This window comes from Pongo abelii, chromosome 22 (assembly GCF_028885655.2).
Source record: "Pongo abelii isolate AG06213 chromosome 22, NHGRI_mPonAbe1-v2.0_pri, whole genome shotgun sequence".
Lineage (NCBI taxonomy): Eukaryota > Metazoa > Chordata > Mammalia > Primates > Hominidae > Pongo > Pongo abelii.
The window spans coordinates 57,057,370-57,076,627 of NC_072007.2; the positions used below are offsets into that span (position 1 = coordinate 57,057,370).

At 45.0% G+C, this 19,258-nt stretch overlaps 1 protein-coding gene across 15 annotated transcripts in view; it reads left to right on the forward strand.

Annotated features, from left to right (window-relative positions):
* The window catches only part of PRMT2 (protein arginine methyltransferase 2), a 31,693-nt gene that overhangs the window by 4,274 nt on the left and 8,161 nt on the right, over positions 1–19,258 (forward strand). For 6 of the 15 annotated variants that reach the window (XM_054542404.2, XM_063720775.1, XM_054542407.2 and 3 more), the window contains 4 exon segments: positions 3,627–3,731; positions 4,398–4,580; positions 9,565–9,726; positions 10,684–10,848. In XM_054542404.2, coding sequence (XP_054398379.2) covers positions 3,627–3,731; positions 4,398–4,580; positions 9,565–9,726; positions 10,684–10,848 — 615 coding nt within the window. 15 annotated transcript variants of the gene reach the window in all.

Consider the following 19,258-nt stretch of genomic DNA (forward strand, 5'->3'; position numbering starts at 1 on the left):
TTTATATTTGTCACATTTCTTTTTTGTGCATGTCTCCATTCCTGCCCTCTTGTGGATAAAGTATTTTCTATAATTCCACATTGCCTCCTTTACTAGCTTGTTAGCTGTATCTTTTTATATTGTTTTAGTGTTTTCCCAAGAAATTGCAGTATGCATCCTAACTCAATTTCAGTCTTTTTTTTTAACCACTTCATAAGGTAAAGATCTTAGAAGTTAGTTTCATTTACCAGCATCCATATTTTTGTACTGTTGATGTAACATTTTAATTTTACATGTGTTGTAAACCCCACAATAAATTATCATTGTTGCTTTATGCTATCGAGTCTTTTTTTATAAAGTAAAATAAATAGTCTTTTTTATGTTTCCCAACATATTATTTGCCTTTTTTGAGGTCTTTCCCTTTTTCTTGCATTCTGTGTTTTCATGTAGGATCATTTCCCTTCAACCTGACAACTTTATGTTTATATTTACTAGTGTGAGTCTGCTGTGTCAAACTATGAAATGTGTTTTGCCTACATTTTTTTTTTTTTTTTTTTTTGAGACGGAGTCTCGCTCTGTAGCCCAGGCTGGAGTACAGTAGTGTGATCTCAGCTCACTGCAAGCTCCACCTCCTGGGTTCGCGCCATTCTCCTGCCTCAGCCTCCTGAGTAGCTGGGACTACAGGCGACCACCATCACGCTCGGCTAATTTTTTGTATTTTTAGTAGAGACGGGTTTCACTATGTTGGCCAGGCTGGTCTCAAACTTCTGATCTCAGGTAATCTGCCCACCTTGGCCTTGATGTTTTTTTTTTTTTTTTTTAATTTTGGAAAAATCTCCACCATTATCTCTTCATTTATTTTTTTCTGCCTCATCTTCTCTCTGCTTTTTCAAGGTCTCCATGTAAACATAAGTTAGAATTTTTGCTGCTGTTTGACATGTCTCATGCTCTATTCTTTTTTTTTTTTCATTTTGTGCTTCAGTTTGGAAAATTTCTGTTGACCTGACTCTTGAGGTGCTGATCATAAACAAGATAACTGGGAAAACAGTATGTTTGTAAAACAATTTCTTGAGATGTCAAATAGTATCTATATTATACAAAGAGTAGTCCCAGCTACTTGAGAGGCTGAGGTAGGAGGATTGCTTTAGCTTGGGAGGTGGAGGTTGCCATGAGCCAGGATCGCGCCACTGCACTCTAGCCTGGGTGACAGAGGGTGACCTCATCTCAAAAAAAAAAAAAGCGTATTCTTCAACCCTGGCATTCTATCCTCCAGAAATAAAATGTCGTCACATAAGCTTATCTGTGCACAGACTTCTTTTGTTGCAGCATCGGTTATGGTGGTAGAAAACTGGATACCAAGACAAAGTCTATCAATGGGGGATGGCTGAAGAATCAAGTGGAATTCCTGCTATGGAATATCATATAGCCATTGAAGGTAGTAAATCAGGGTTCTAACAGTTGGAGAGTTTTTCCAGAAGGTATTGTGTAAGAAAAGCAAAGTGCAGGTCAGGCGTGGTGGCCCACGCCTGTAATGCCAGCACTTTGGGAAGCTCAGGTGGGCAGATCACTTGAAGTGAGGAATTCGAGACCAGCCTGGCCAACATGATGAAACCCCATCCATTTCTAGCAAAAATGCAAAAATTAGCTGGGCGTAGTGACACACGCCTGTAGTCCCAGCCTCTCGGGAGGCTGAGACATGCGAATTGCTTGAACTGGGGAGGTGGAGGTTGCAGTGAGCCGAGACTGTGCCACTGCACTCTAGCCTAGGCGACAGAGCGAGACTCCATCTTAAAAAAAAGAAAGCCAAGCAAAGAAATGGCCTGTGTGTGTGTGTGTGTGTGTGTGTACACGTGTACACAGGGCTTTGTGTGTGACATGGGCATGGTGGAGGTGTGGAAGGCCGCACACCGGGCAGTTAGTAAGGGTTGCCTGGGCTGGGTGGATCAGGGATGGGGTGGAGAGCAAGCAGAGGGCAGTGCTGCCTTAGAGTGAGTCATGCTCCTGGCATAGGGAAAAGCACAAAGGGTACAAATAGGCAGTAAGGTAAAAAAAGATGCCAGCAAGTATTTTAAAAACGCCTAACCACACAAAGAGAGGGAAATGGAAGTAACAAAAGTGATTTTTACCCATGAAATTGACAGAGACTAAAGTGATTGGTATCTATTGAGTGAGAGTGTGGAAAGATTGGCGGTTCCCTCTCAGTAAGCGGTCCAAGGAACACCTTTCTGGAGAGCACTGGGTAGTAAAACCAAAAGCCATAAAGTACGCATAGTCTTGGTCCATCAAGTTCACATTCAGAGACTTACCCTAAGAAGATTAAGGTACATACAGAATGATTTATGTTGAAAGAAGTTCATCTTAACATAATTTAGAATAGTAAAAACTGAAAAGTCTAAATGTACAAGACTAGAAAACTGGATAAGTAAGTCATGATAATTCATAGACTGGAATACCATACAGATATTAAATAGTGTTAGAAGTATATTTAATAAGAAAAATGTTCAGAGTTTATAAAGTGAAAACCATAGGCCACAGGCTTATTGTGTGAACCCAGTGAACGCTTTGTACTTGTGTTACATGTCCACTTTTTTAAAAGTCTGAAAGTATAAACACCAGTGTGCTGTCTGTTATTATCTGTGATCAGTGAGCGAAATTACAGGAGGTTTTAATTTTCTTCTGTGTACTTGGTGTTTTCACACATTTTCTAAAGGAAACACGAATTACTTTTATGTTTAGGAAAATGTGTTTAAAATGTATGTATTGAGACAAGGTTGATTCATTGAACTGGAGTGTGTGATTTGAGGTTCTGCCCCCTGCAGTGATGTCTTCCAGGCAAGCTTATTCTTATATAAAGTGAATGGCCAGGCATGGTGGCTCATGCCTGTAGTCCTAGCACTTTGGGAAGATGAGGCAGGTGGATTGCCTGAGCTCAGGATTTCGAGGCAACATGGTGAAACCCCATCTCTACTAAAAATACAAAAAATTAGCTGGGTGTAGTGGTGCACACCTGTAGTCCCAGCTACTTGGGAGGCTGAGGCATCAGAATCACTGGAGAGGAGGCAGCAGAGGTTGCCCTGAGCTGAGATCATGCCATTGCCCTCCAGCCTGGGCAACAGAGCGAGACTCTGTCTCAAAAAAAAAAAAAAAAAAAATGGAGAGGTTGGGGGAGGCTCCAAGGACCTGTGTGGGTCCAAGCTGGGCCCTGCTGCCTCGTGGGGTTTGTGCCATGCCATCAGCTCTTTCCACAGGCTCCTGGCTGTGCCTGCCTGGGGCGCTGGGCCCCTGGCTCTGTCCTCACACTGGTTTCTCTTCATGGAGTTGATGATCACCTTCAGGAAGCAGAGCTGATGAAGGACAAGGGCTCCTCACCAAATAGACACTAGCGGTGCCTGTTTCTGACTTCTTGCTTTGATGTTCTCTTTTAGGGTCCAAATCATTTTTTTTTTTAGAAAAGAAATGTAGAGTGAAGGTGAATATTAAATAAAAATCCCATCAATAGTAGTAAAGATGATCCAAATAGTTTGTATAATAAATACTTGGACACATGAATCTGTATTTGAAATTTGAAACCATCCTAATAACATAGCCAAAAAAAAAAAAAAAAAGCTCCAGCGTCCTCTCCTCACCCTTTCCTTGGCTTTGAGCAGGGAGAAGAGCCTGCTGAGTGCAGTGAGGCCGGTCTCCTGCAGGAGGGAGTACAGCCAGAGGAGTTCGTGGCCATCGCGGACTATGCTGCCACCGATGAGACCCAGGTAGCCACGCGTGGTGGTCAATACTTTATGGCTTTCGGCATGTTCAGTGTCAAAATGAGATAAATTTTGCAGAAGTCACACCAAAGTTAAATGAAGAAGTATTCAGATGCTTAGGGCCACACAAGACCTGTGCGTGAAGCTCACAGCCTAACCAGTTCTGCCTCAAGCATGATGTAAAGATACCAGGCATGGAGTGGGGACCCTCAGCCAGGGGCAGAAGCATCTGTCCTGGTTTCTACTTGGAATTTAGAACCCACCCAGTTAATGAATAGTAAGGCTACCAAATATATCAAGCTATATCTGCTTGGACGTAGCTTTGTTTACTTTGTGACAGGAATTTCTTAGAGTAAGCCTCCAGTAACTCAGTTGGCATAGTTGAGTTACAATGAAGAAGCTGTTGAGAAATTCTCTCCTAAGCCATTTGAAAATGTTTACTCCTTCTTTTAAAAAATATCAGTTAAGCTGTGCCCTCCTTTCAGGTAGATGTTCCAGAGGCATCGCTAAGTCATGGTGTCACTTGCAAATATTCTCAGTTGCTGTCATTACCCACTGACTCCTGTTTGAAATCTCTGTGATTTTGTCACCATTGATGGGATTTATCACTGAGCCACATTTGAAATACCAATGACTGGTTTTCTTATTGAATTTTAACTTTTTTTTTTCCAGCTCAGTTTTTTGAGAGGAGAAAAAATTCTTATCCTGAGACAAACCACTGCAGATTGGTGGTGGGGTGAGCGTGCGGGCTGCTGTGGGTACATTCCAGCAAACCATATGGGGAAGCACGTGGATGAGTACGACCCCGAGGACACGTGGCAGGATGAAGAGTACTTCGGCAGCTATGGAACTCTGGTATTGCTTTCTAAATTCCCTGTTCAGCTGGCCAGGCGGTGGGTTCTCTCTAGCTTTAGTTCCTACTGCACCGTTCAGAGCAGGCCCATAGTCTTACAGGCCAGAGCTTCTCTGTTGTAGCCACTCAGCTTTGACATGGTTGTGTGGAAGCCACTGTGGACGACACACAAAGTGTGCAGTGTTGTGTTCCAATAAAACTTTATTTATGGATCTTGAAATTTGAATTTATACTGTACAGTTTTCATATGTCACAAATTATTTTCTTTTGATTTAAAAAAATCATTTAAAAATGTAAAAACCACTGTTAGTTTGGAGGCCATCCAAAAACAGGTGGTGGGCTAGATTTGGCCCATGGCTTAATTTGCCGACCCCTGGCTTAGAGATGTGATTTGAGCAATGAGATTATGTGCATGCTCCCTCAGTATTTAAAAAAAAAGTAGTAAATTTTACTTTAAAAATGAAATTAGGCTGAGTGTGGTGGCTGACACCTGTAATCCCTACACTTTGGGAAGCCAAGGCAAAAGGACACTTGGCTTGAGACCAAGTGTTCAAGACCAGCCTGACAACATAGTGAGAAAAAATAAAAAATATAATTCGTCTCTACAAAAAAAATAAAAAATATAATTAGCTGGGCATGGTGGTGCATGCACACCTGTAGTCCCAGCTACTCGAGAGGCTGAAGTGGGAGGATTGCTCAAGCCTTGGAGGCCGAGTCTGCAGTGAGCCATGATGGTGCCATTGCACTTCAGCCTGGGCTACAGAGCGAGAGCCTGTCTCAAAAAAAAAAAAAAAAAATTCTATAAATCTATGAATAATAATACTTAGGTCAGGTATGGTAGCTCATGCGTGTAATCATAGGACTTTGGGAAGCTGAGGTCAGAGCATCACTTGAAGCCAGGAGTTCAAGGCTGTGGTGAGCTATGATTGCGCTACTGCGCTCCAGCCTGGGTGATTGAACCAGACTCTGTCCCTAAAAAAATAATAAAATCCCAACTTCTAAATAGCTTACCAAAATTTTTTCCCTGCCATGGAGAAATGCCTGTAACCCGATCGTCCAGGCAACAATCTCTGGTTACATTTTAAAACTAGATGAAAACAGTTACTTGCAGGATGAATGTTATAAAAATGATGTTAGTTGAAAGAAGGAATAGGGCAAAGAATCTATAACGTTTGACTCAATTATATAAAGTTAAGAGGCCACATTAGAAGGTTTTTTGTTTGTTTTTGTTTTTGTTTTTGTTTTTTTTTTTGAGACAGAGTCTTGCTCTGTCACCCAGGCTGGAGTGCAGTGGCAAGATCCCAGTTCACTGCAGCCTCTGCCTCCCGGGTTCAAGCAGTTCTCCTGCCGCAGCCTCCTGTGTACCTGGGACTACAGGTGCGTGCCACCATGCCTGGCTAATTTTTGTATTTTTAGTTGAGGGGGTTTTGCCATGTTGGCCAGTCTGGTCTCGAACTCCAGGCCTCAAGTGATCCTCCTGTCTCAGCCTCCCAAAGGGCTGGGATTACAGGCATGAACCATTGCGCCCAGCTGGAAGGTACTGTTTGTGAGTGCGCATGGGTGCTGAGACTGACTGAGGGCAGGAGTGGCTCCCCTGATTGTTGAATGGAGGTTACCTGCTGGTAGGGGAGGCTCTGGGACCAGCGTGGCTGAGTCAGGAGTTCTGACGTGCTGGCAGTGTTCTGGGGTTGGATATAGGTATAGAGGTGTTTGCTATATAACAATACTTGATAAACTGTGCAGATACTTTTTATTGCACTTTTTTGTAGGTATGCCATATTTCACAATTAAAAGTTAAAAACTATTCATGTCTGTACGTGGTTAGTGATTTCTATCCATTAAGGAAAGATACATAATGAAAAGCCAATGCCAGCCTCCCAGCTCTGCCGCCTCTTAGCTGCAAGAACCACTGCCCACCAGATTCCTCTGTGCTTACGAAGTCCAAGTGACACCTAATGTATTTTATGTTTTTAATGTATAGAAAAGACATTGTTCCGCTACTCAGGTCTTCACCTTGCTTTTTTCACATAGCTGTAGTATTTTGAAGATCTCTCATATTGGCACCTGTCACTCTTTATAACAGCTGCAGAGCATTGTGTTACTTTAAAAGGATCCTGTTGATATTTGGACAGTGGTTATTTAATAGCTTTTTATCATGATAAATAATGCTGTAATGGAGTCCTATATAATCCTGTTAAATGCTGTTTAGAATTTCTATAGGGTAAATTCCTAGGGGGGGTGTGTGTGTGTGTGTGTGTGTGTGTACGTACGTGTGGTTTCCTTAAGTGGATCTTGCCAATTAGCCCTCCAGAAAGATTTGCTAATTATACACTTAGTCTGTTTGTGCTGCTGTAACAAAATACCTTAGACTAAATAAATTATGAAGAACAAAGCTTTGTTTCTCGCAGTTCTGGAGGCTGGGGAGGCACTGGCATTGGTGTCCAAGATGGCACCTCATGGCTGTCCTCACGTGGTGAAGGCGGGAGGGCTGGGAGCACCTCTTCCACCACAGACCCTTTCTTAGTAACCTCCAAAGGTGGCCTCTTAATGCCATCATGCTGGCGATTAGGTTTCAGTACATGGATTTTTGGGGACATTTCACACCATGGCATGGATCCACTGATGGTGTGTGAAAGCTCATTTCCCCACCACAAATCAAAGTGAAAAAGGACTTTGACCTTAAAGGTTAAATATGGCATCTTTTAGTTTTGATTCCCATTTTTTAAGTAAGATTGATCATCTTTTATGTGTTTATTGGCCTTTTGTATTTTTTCTTTTTTTGTAAACTTTCATATTATTTGCCCCTTTTGATTTTTGTTGATTCGTGTGTTAAGTAATTTAGCCTGAATTTGTGAATTTTTGTGACTTTGTGAAATTTTTTCCCACATACAACTTTTTTCTTTGTGTAGCCTAATATGTTTTTCTTCTCTTTGTGACTTCTTTTTCTTCTTTGTGAAAAACCTTCCTCACTGTAAAATTATAAATACCCACACTTTTTTTTCAGAACTGTTATGATTCTATGTTATTTTATTTTTGTTTTTTATGTTTTTTAGAGATGGCGTCACACTCTGTCGTATGACAGGCTGGAGTGCAGTGGTGCAATCATAGTTCACTGTATCCTCAAACTCTTGGGTTTAAGGGACCCTCACCTTAGCTTCCCAAAGTACTGGAATTACAAGGGTGAGGCACCCTGCCTGGCCTTCTGATCCTATTTTAAACAATGAGATTTTAAATAATAAAAAATCTAGAAATTATTTGTTGTAAAAAATATAATGTAAAATTCAACCCTAATGTATGCCCACAAATCTCCAGCGACCCCAGCCTCAGTTACTGGACAGTTCCCTTCGCATTGATGTGAAACGGTGCATTTGTCGTGCTCTGGATTTCAGGGGTCTGCTGTAGGATTCCTGTTGTTTCACTGGTCTGTTTACTGCAGTTCCCAGTGCTTCATCATTTCCATCACTGCACCTTTGTAGGATCTGCAAGAGCTAGGTCTCCAGCGTTCTTTTTTTTTTTAAAGCATTTTCCTCATTAGCCTTGGGCACTTCTGTTTTGAAACTAATTTTATTATCATTTTGTTGTGCTTCCTCCTTTAGTAGGTACTGCATGGAATGTTTATGTTAATTTTGGGAGAACCGACATCTTTATAACATTGACTCTCAGTCTCTGATTACTTAAGCTTTGTTTAATATCTCTTAGTATTTTAAGATAAGGATAATATCTCTTTATCATACGTGGTTGTGCACCTTTCTTGTTAAATTTGTTCCTAGATATTTTTTGTTTATTATTACTGTTATAAGGGGTTGGGTGAAGTGTTCTCTAAATACCAATGAGGTTAACTTGGTTGACAGTGATGTCCAGGCCTTCCACAGTCTTAAGAATTTTTCTCTCTACTTCTGTCAGTTACTGAGAGCACAGTGTTGAAATCTCTGATGATAATTGTGAATTTGTCTATTTCTTCTTGCATCTGTATCGGTTTTGCTCTATGTATTTTGAAGATCCGTTTTTAGGTACAGAAGTATTTAGAATAATCATGTCCTCTGGGTGAATTGATTCCTGTGTTGATGTGAACCGATGGGAATCTGCTTTGCTCTGAGCTGTGTTCTGTGTGGTGCTGATGTAGCTGCTCCAGCTCTGTCTCCATTGGTGTTGGCACTGTAGGCCTTTCCCATCCTTTGCTTCCGGGCAGGAGAGTTGGGCCTTGCTTTGTTGTCTATGTCTCCCACCTCCTCCTGCCTGTCCCTTTGTTTTTTATTCTGTGGAGTCTTGGGAGGCTCCACGGTGGGCTCTGAGGGCCTCGTGCAGGCTCCTGTCTGCTGGCATGGTCTGGGCGGCATCCTCACTCTGCTCCCACCTGCTGCCTGTCTTCTTTCTGGCAATGCTGTTTCTAGGCTGAGCCTTCTGCAGCTTGAGAGTGCTGGTGGGAGGGATGCAGCCTTTTCTCCAGCCCATGGTTTTGCTGTCTGCCCTGAGCAAGCCTTTCTCTGCCTCCTTTCCGGGTGGCTGATTCTCATGTGGGTGTCCTTGGGTTTCAGGCATTTTCCTCCCTCAGGACAAGGCTGGGTCTCTCGCTTATCCCTCGGGGTGAGCTCGTGTGTGCAGAGGACTTTGGGGGACCCCCTGCCCACCTACGCTGGCCTCTCTCTCATGGTGTATTGCTGTTTTCTCTAGTTGGACACCTGGCCCTGGGGAGTCTGGTTGGGATGCGGTGGTCCCTCCTGCCTCAGGTGGGCATGGGTGGTCCGGGCGACATTGCACCCCTGTGTGCACAGTGGTCCCTCTTGCCTCTCTGCTCACCTGGCCATGCTGTGCTGAGCTGAGGGACTCCAGAAGCCTATATTGTTGCTCTTGTGTTTTGCTCATATTTTTAGATGTGGGGTGTTGGGGTCAGGGGTCATCAGCTGTGGCTCTGACCCTCCATCTCAGTCCAGACCTCAGCATGGCTCTAGGTCACAGGCAGTGATTCTGAATATGCATTTCTTCCAGAAACTCCACTTGGAAATGTTGGCAGACCAGCCACGAACAACTAAATACCACAGTGTCATCCTGCAGAATAAAGAATCCCTGACGGATAAAGTCATCCTGGACGTGGGCTGTGGGACTGGGATCATCAGTCTCTTCTGTGCACACTATGCGCGGCCTAAAGCGGTGAGTGGGGTCTCGAGCGCATCCCAGGTGTTTGTGCCAAGGCTGGTGACGTCTGAGGTGGCCTCTGAGCGTGCTGACTTGTGACCCTGAGCTGTTGGGGGCTCACTGATGACACCATGGTCTTGGTGAGCGTCCTTGCACGTGGGGCTCAGGGTCGGTAAAATAGCAGTGTGTTGAGACTGCATGCTAGAGGCTGTGGCGCCCACGTATAATGAGTCACAAACAGCACAGACAGGAATAGGGCAGAATAGAAAATATCCCATGAATTGCGTGGGGCGGGGTATGTTCTGTGAGACGTTTATTTCAGTTGAGTAGAGAAACAGGTGCACCCACATGTCTGTACTGGGCCTTGGGTGTGGATGGTCTCATGGGGATGGGAGGGATGCACACGCTGGGCCCCCTCCCCACCCCTCTTGGGCCGTCTGTACTGTGCTGAGCCGAGCCGAGCTGCAGCCTTGGAGACTCCTTACACAGTGGGTGGGGTCGCAGCACAGTGTCCACCCAAGTCCAGGCTCTGCAGGACCCATGACCCAGCGCTTGGGCGCTTCCCACCAGACCCTTCCTTGAGAACCTGGGTTTGAAATTGTCTGACAGGCCTCAGATGTGGCACAGACCAGCATTGTCACTTGGGTGCTAAGAACTTGCTGTGCTGGTCATGGATTAAGATTGCTGTGCGTGTGGCAGCCGGCTCGGGCAGGCAAGCCTTCCATCCACTTGCAGCCCTGCATCTGTGTCTTGTCCAGGAGGTGGGGGCAGTTGGGAGGGTTAGAGGCGGCTCCTTTCTGGGTGCCCCTGGAGGGGCAGGTGTGGCCCAGCCCTCGCTGCCTCTGCTGTCTGGAACGCTTCTTCCATCTTGTGTCATTGACCGTTTCTCGTGATGCTGATTGTGACTCAGGAGAGTAGATGACGGGCCGTGTGCAGGCTGGATGTGCACTGACGGTGCCTCTGCTGCTGCAGGTGTACGCGGTGGAGGCCAGTGAGATGGCACAGCACACGGGGCAGCTGGTCCTGCAGAACGGCTTTGCCGACATCATCACCGTGTTCCAGCAGAAGGTGGAGGATGTGGTGCTGCCTGAGAAGGTGGACGTGCTGGTGTCTGAGTGGATGGGGACCTGCCTGCTGGTGAGGGCGGGTGTGCGGGCAGCTGGGGGCCGGAGCTGGGGGGCTTCTGAGCACAGGCTCGTCTGGGCCAACCTCAGGATCTCAAGGGTCGTGCATGATTCATTTTGATGTTTTCCCTAATGTGAGGTATAATTAATTTCTTGTGTGGACATTGGCTCAGTGTCTTGAATTTTCACCTGATTTAAAAAACGCCTTTATGAGAAATTTAAGTCAAAGTTCATGTAACATTTTCATGAGTGATTTACATGAACTGTGTTCTCCTCAGGGATCTGTAAAAATCCTGTGCCTAACAGGTAAGGCTGTTTCTTTAATGCCAGTAGGGCCTTCATCCCTGGCCAGGGTCTCCTCGCCTTAGAGTGGCGCCAGTGATGCTGTGACGCCACTTGGGCATCTGTAGGGCCAGCATATGCCTGTCCTGTCCTGGGTTGCTCACCCTGAGTTTCACATGTGGGTGGAAGTGGACTGTTTTCCGGTTGCTTGCGAATATGCCCTGCACAAACGCTGTCTGCTTGGAGGGAAGTTGACGGGAGTGTGGCTGGATGCTGTCTGCCTGGCGCTGTCTTCCTGGGCTCAGCATCCTGGGACACAGGACATTGTAGTTGAGCATCCCAACCTGAAACTTTGTCTCAGTGTAGAGACCCAGAAAGATGGGGTCTGGGTGAAGGAGTGTGGAGTATGGCTGCTGCTTCCCAGGAAACGGTTTCCCCTGGTAACAGATGGCATTGGGCCTTTAGTCCTGTTGAAATTTTGTTGTCAGAAGATAAATGTAAATAGACTCAATGTCCATGCTGTGACTTGGCTTATTAATAACATCTGTGGAGCCATAAGATGACACACAGGAGAAACGGGCTCCACTCCTACCCCCCGAAGGGGCATTCACCTTTGTCCCCGAACAGCAGCACCCATTCAGTAAGTATCTGTTGACAGCTGGTGCCCCGGCCACGGGGACAAAAAGAGGACGGAGGAGGAGTGAGGCTGTGGTGAGGCCAAGGTTGTGTGGGCAGCGATATGGGGAAGCCTGGCTGCTGGAGTGTCCGGCTGTGCCCTGGGTTGGGTGAGAGGGACACAGGAGGAACGCGGGGCAGAGGGAGGGGAGAGGAGAGGAACGCGGGGCAGAGGGAGGGGAGAGGAGAGGAACGCGGGGCAGAGGGAGGGGAGAGGAGAGGGACGCGGGGCAGAGGGAGGGGAGAGGAGAGGGACGCGGGGCAGAGGGAGGGGAGAGGAGAGGGACGCGGGGCAGAGGGAGGGGAGAGGAGAGGGACGCGGGGCAGAGGGAGGGGAGAGGAGAGGGACGCGGGGCAGAGGGAGGGGAGAGGAGAGGGACGCGGGGCAGAGGGAGGGGAGAGGAGAGGGACGCGGGGCAGAGGGAGGGGAGAGGAGAGGGACGCGGGGCAGAGGGAGGGGAGAGGAGAGGGACGCGGGGCAGAGGGAGGGGAGAGGAGAGGGACGCGGGGCAGAGGGAGGGGAGAGGAGAGGGACGCGGGGCAGAGGGAGGGGAGAGGAGAGGGACGCGGGGCAGAGGGAGGGGAGAGGAGAGGGACGCGGGGCAGAGGGAGGGGAGAGGAGAGGGACGCGGGGCAGAGGGAGGGGAGAGGAGAGGGACGCGGGGCAGAGGGAGGGGAGAGGAGAGGGACGCGGGGCAGAGGGAGGGGAGAGGAGAGGGACGCGGGGCAGAGGGAGGGGAGAGGAGAGGGACGCGGGGCAGAGGGAGGGGAGAGGAGTAGCCACTGTGTTTACCATGTTGCTGTGTTCCAGGGCTGCTCAGTGGCCGCATTGGCCAGACTGTGTTGCATCAGGGAGGCAGAGGCCAGATGTAGGGAACTGTGTGTCTGAGGACTTTGTGCCACATCCTGGGCACCGAAGGGAGTGCCACTGGTATGTGAGTGATGGAGTAAGAGGTGGGCTGTGTTTTGGAGGCCCCTGGGTATGTGTGGCCGGGACTGGAGGCTAGGGACTGGCTGTGGTCCAGCCCCAGCATGCAGAGAGGCCTGGGACAGCCTGTGTGAGGGGAGGCCCCTCTGTGTGGGAGGTGCACAGACTTCCAGGACTGACTGTGGCTTTACTGTCAAGATGCAGGAGCCAGGGCTTGGCATGGGGCAGGTGTGGGGATGCAGAGCAGGGCCAGCAGGCAGGATGTGCCGATGGGGGCCTGGCATGAGCAGGACGGTGCCTCCTAGCCCTGAGCCGCAGGGAGTGGGCCACCGGGACTGGCTGGGGGCCGGGGTAGGGAGGGCCCTGGGGAGGGTGGACATATGTGTGGGTCTTGAACATAGGATGCCCATCCGATGTGCAGGGCCAGCTATTGATTGGGCAGTGGGGACATGGCCTGGGGTCTCAGTGGGTGATGGCCTGGAGGGGCCACCCTGAGCAGGACATTTGGAGGAGTGCTGGGGCAAGTCAGACAGGACCATGTGGTGGTTTTCTCCAGTGCAGGCAGTGGAGGGGGAAGGCAGAGCTTTGCAGGTGAGGGCTTGAGGCAGTTCCGACTTCAGACTCCCCCCCAGGGAGACTGAGGGACCACCACCATCATTACTCAGGCCAAGGAGGCCCAGGACAGGGCAGACGGGGCTGCGAGAGTTCCTATGGCGATAGTTGTTGGGGCATAGGGTTGGTAGGCTTTGAGGGAGGGAGGGTGTGAATTTGGGAGTCGTTGGTGCAGCTGCACCCACCTTCACTTTCCATCCCCAGGCTGCCCCTCTCCTGAGCTGCTGCATTCTCCCCTGCACCTGTGCGTCTGGCCCTCTTCATGTCCCCCTGGCCTGCTGTCTGTCTGTTCTCAGAGCCCCTCAGCCCTCAGGCCTTCATCTCTCCTGGCCCATCTCCCTACTCTGACGCTGACATGTCGTAAAAGTCTGAAGACAGAGAAGAGTGCGTGTGCGTTTAGCACAGGAGGGGCAGCTTTCAGTCGGTGCAGCAAGGGCATGTAGTTGTTCAGAGATGGTGCTGGAACGACTGATTTGGAGAAAAGAGGCCCTTCTTCACACCGTCTGCTAAAATAAACCTCAGATGGGCTCAAGAGTTAAATATTTAAGAAAAGGAGGAAACATAAAAAAATTGCTACAAGTTTATTGTTAGGATGGGAAAGGTCTTTCTAAGAACCAAGTTCATAATGAAGCTGTCAAATAAAATATTTGACAAAAAATTCCGCTTCATACATTAGCACAGCTAAAAATTATTAAATGGTAAATGCAACTAAAGAATTGCAGCTAAAGAATTGCATGACGTAAAGGGTTGCAATAAGAAAAGCATAAGATAAAGGTAACCTTATGGAAGGTGAGCAGGGACCAGAAAGGCAGAGAAATGCCAGAGGCCAGAAGCTTGAACATTGTTAAATGCCACCAACAATTTGAAAGTAACTTTAATAGTTTTGACCTGGGAAGTTGGCTGAGCGATCCTCTAATATCTGATGCTCCTCGTGCTGAGGTTGTGGGGAAATGTGCACCACCATGCCCTTTTTTTGGCAGTGTAAATTGGTAAAGCCTTTTGAAGGAAAATAGGGCAGAATAAGTCAAAGAGCATTAAAATTTTTTTGTTCTTCCAGAAGCAGCAAAGTTCTGAAGGAGACGCAAGTAAAGATACCACAGGTGTTCTAGATTGTCAACAGACCATTTAATCATTTTTGTTAACAAAGCAGGTGACAATGGAGCCCTAATTTGCGTTATCATTAGTTGTTACAGGATCTTGCTTGTTCTCCTGAGGCCACACCACGATTTCCGAGAAGCAGGTTGCACACTCAGCAGTCTTCACAGGGGCTGCCTCCTGGATTTCAGGACGCTTTGCAAGGTCACTGAGGGTCTCCGTTACACATTTGGTAGAATTAAAAGACTGCCAGACTCAGTCTTACCGTTGTTAGTGTATTTGTGCTGTCAACATGTGATGAGGACATATTATATTCCGTTATTCTCTGTAGCTCAAGGAAGAATAAAGAATTTGGACCAAAATTACAACCACATTATGACCAATTTTCTAAGCAAAAGAAACAAAGTAACTGCTGAGGTTAACAAAGATGTAATAATTCTCTTCACACAGCCTTGTACTGTTTTATGGACTGTATTATCACAAATCCTGAGCTTAACAAAAATCTTTATAAGTCAGCTCATGAAAACAGGCACGTGGCCAGTAAGAATTTAATTTCACACCAATAAAATTTTAGACTTTGGATTTATTTAAGGCTGTTTGCACATATTTATAGAATGTGTAGTATAGATGATGGGACAGCTCCCCCTCAGCAAGACTCTGGCCTAAATGTATTTGCCTTATTTACACAACAAGAGGATAAGAGTAAACACACAGGCACTTTCAGTTTGTGGCACTGAAGGATGATCTACACAGGGCACCCTGCAGAGGCCACAACCAAGGCTGCCTGACTTCCCAGTGGGACAGGCCTAAGGGAGGACTTCTGGTCCCTTTGCTTGACGTTCATGTTTTATGCCTTGATATTTCTTTTTGGTTGCATTCCCTGGAGCTCATGTAGATCATTTTACTTTTCAGAGGTGCTAGTTCTGGTGCCCACACGCACACACACAAAACCATCAACTCTTCTGGATTCCTTGGTTTTAAAGCTTGCCTCGTACAAAGTACAGAGACATCTTTTTCAGGAAACATTGCCACCACATGCTTGAAGGACCGCTTATGGCTACACTTAGACATCTCCAACCGAGGTCTCTTCACCTCCTTCTACAACAATGCACTTTGTCTGCACTGGGACAAAAAATGACAGCCTTTTTTCTTTTCTTGATTTTTTTTTTTTGGTGTGGAGCATTTCCTAACTTTCACGTCATAAAAAATGCAGCATAGTTAATCAGCAGCTTGCACTTCTGAGGGCACATTCACCTCAGGGGAAGAGGAAGAGGAGGAGCTGGTGGGTGCTGAGACTGCAGAGTGTCCTCCTTCCCAGCAGCTGGACCCAGAGACCGGGCACCAAATTTTTTTGATGAAATTATCCTAAGGAAATAATCAAATTTGTACAGAAATTTATGTTAAAAAATGTTCATGGCAGCACCATTTAAAATGGGGAGAAAATTGGAAACAGAATTGTAGCAATACATATGATCATTAAAAATTACGTTTTAGAAAGATTTTTAACAGTCTTTGGAAAAAGTTGGTGACATGTTGCTAGTTTTTAAAAAAAGTACAAAGAGTATGTACAGTATGATTCCAATTTTGTGTTTAAAAATTAGACATAGTGGTAACCTAGCTTCAATTCCAGGTAAGATGGAGAAGGCACACTCCTTTCATCTCTCCCACTGAATGCAGCTATAAATCCTGGAGAGTAGACAGGGAGAATCTATTTGAGGACTCTGGAACAAAGACGTAGTAGCAATCGATTGGTGAAGAAGACAAGAATTTGAAGTACAGTGAAGTATCTGTGGGCTCCACATCTGTAGATACAACCTACATGTATTGAAAATATCTGAAAATAAAAATAACAATACAACAATAAACATCAATACAAATAACACACCAATACAGTATAGCAGCTACTTACATAACACTGACATTGTATTAGGTAGAAGTAATCTAGAGATGATTTAAAGTCTGTCGGAGGATGTGTGTAGCCTGTATGTAAAAACCACGTTATTTTATATGGGGGACTTGAGCATCCAAGGATTTGAATATCCATGGGGGTCCTGGAACAAGTCCCCCATAGACACCAAGGAACAACTGTATTCCTGAAACAGTATTGAATTATCATTTTCCTTCTTCTCCCTCTATGTACGTACATAGAGTGTACGTACATAGAGTGAGAAGCAAAGAAGGTCCACGAAATGGACCAATTCTTTTGAAAACTGCAAATTATCACAGTTCATCTAACATGAAATAGATAACCTGAATGGTCCAATAACTAGTAAAGATATTGAATTAATAGTTTAAAAACCTTCTGAAAGGCAAATCTCTAGCCTAAATGATTTCACTGGTGAATTCTATCAACATATTTAATGAAGAAAAAACTCCAATTCTAAACAACTTTCAGAAAAGAAGAGGGAACACTTACTCATTATATGAGGAAAGCATTGCCCTAATACCAAAACCAATGTTAACACAAAATATGAAACCTACAGACCAATAACCCTCATGAACATAAATGTAAAAATCCTCAAGAAAACATTAGCAAATTTAAATCAGCAGGATATAAAAGGAATAATAATACACCATAACAAAAAAAGAAACTATCCTTGGAATGCAAGGCTGGTTCAATATTTGAAAATCAATCAGTGTAATCTACCATATTATCAGTCTGAAGAAGAAAAATCATGATTATATCAATACAGAAAAAAATTGACAAAATTCAACATCAGTTCATGATAAAATTCTCAGCAAACTAGAAATGGAAGGAAATTTAACAGGACATAGGACATCTACAAAAAAAACCTACAGAAAATCCTAAGGAATCTATGAGAAAATTTCCTAAAACTAGTAAGTGAGTTTAACAAGATCACAGAGTGCAAGGTCATCATACAGAAGTCATTTTTATATCTTAGCAATGTACAATTAGAAATTAAAGAATATCATTTACAGTAGCTTCAAAAATATGAAAGGCTTAGAAATCTAACAAAACGTGATCTGGACGCTGAAAATGATGAGATGATAATGAAAGAAATCCCAGAAAACCTAAATAAATGGAGAGATAAGAAGGCTCAACCTAGTAAAGATGTATGTTCTTTTTAAATAGATCTGTAGACTTAATAAAATTCCAATTAGAATCCAAGCAGGATTTGTTCTTATAGACAAGCTCATTATGAAATGTATATGGAATGTAAAGGAACTAGTGCTATGGTTTGTCCCCACCAAATCTCATGTTGCAATTTGATCCTCAGTGTGGTGGTGTTGGGAGGTGGGGCCTAGTGGGAGGTGTTTGGGTCATGGGTGTGGATCCCTCATGAATAGATGAATGCCCTTCCTCGTGGGTAGATAAGTGAGTTCTAGCTCAGGTCCCAACAAGAGCTGGTTGTGAAAAAGAGTCTGGCATGCCCACTTGCCTCTGCTCTCACCCTGTGTTCTCTGCACGTGCCAGCTCCCCTTTGCCTTCCGCTGTGAGGGGAAGCAGCCTGAAGCCCTCACTGGATGCCCAATCCTGAACTTTCCCAACCAGCAGAATCATGAGCCAAATAAACCTCGTTTCTTTGTAAATTACCCAGCCTCAGATATTCCTTTTTGGCAACACAAAAATGGAGTAAGAGAACTACAGTAACTGATACAATTTTTAAAAAGAAGAGTAAAGTTGGAGGAACTATACTACTTGATTTTAAAGCTACAATATTCAGGACAATGTGGTATTGGTGAAAGGACAGACATGTAAGTCAATGGAATGGAGACGAGAGATAGATTTCTACAAATATGGTCAATTGATTTTTTTAACAAAGTTACAAAAATCAATTTAATGGAGAAAAGACAGTCTTTTCAGCAAATGTTACTGGAATAGTTGTCATCCATATCTAAAAAACAACACCTCAACCTCACATCTCATACACAGCTGAACTTAAAATCGATCATAGATCTAAGTGTGTGAAATATAAAACTATAAAGCTTCTTGAAAAAAATCATAGAAAATCTTCATCACCTGGACTTGGGCAAAGAGTTTTTACTGTAAAAGCATGATCCGTAACAGAAAATGTTGATTAATTGAATTTCATCAAAACTAAAATGACTGCTCTGCAAAGGGATGATGCTAACAGAATAAAAAAGACAAGCTAAGATTAGGAGAAAATATTGCAAAGAATATATCCAGTGTGTGTTCTGAATATACAGAGAAATCTCAAAGCTCAACAGGAAGAAAACAAACCAATTGAAAATGGGCAAAATACTTGAACAGACACTCTACCAAAGTGGATATACAGATATCAGATACACACATGAAAAGATGTTCAACATAGCCATCAGGGAAATGCACATTAAAGCCACAGTGAGATATCACTTACACCCATTGAAAAATGACTAAAATAAAAAGAAAATCTGATAGTAATACCAAATGCCATCGAGGATGAGGAACAGCTGAAAGTCGTGCATTGCTGGAGGGAACATGCCACTGTGGAAACAGGTGGGTGCTTTCTTATAGACTTGTGTGTGCTCTCACCTTATGCCCAGGAGTCCCTCTCCTGTATGTTCAACCCAGAGATATGCAAGCTGTGTTCACACAAAAACCTGTACGTGAATGATTATACTAGCTCTCTTTATAATTGCAAAAAACACCTGGAAACAACCCAAGTGTCCTTCATCTGGATAATCTTTAAGGATAAACTGGTACGTCCACACAACAGAATACCACTGAGCAGTGAAGAGGAGCCAGTTATTGAAACAGGTAATTTGGACGAACCCCAGAAACGGTACAGTGAGTGAAAGAAACTTGTCTTGAAAGGTTATGTACTGTTTGGTTCCATTTATACGATATTCTCAAAAAGACACAAGACCA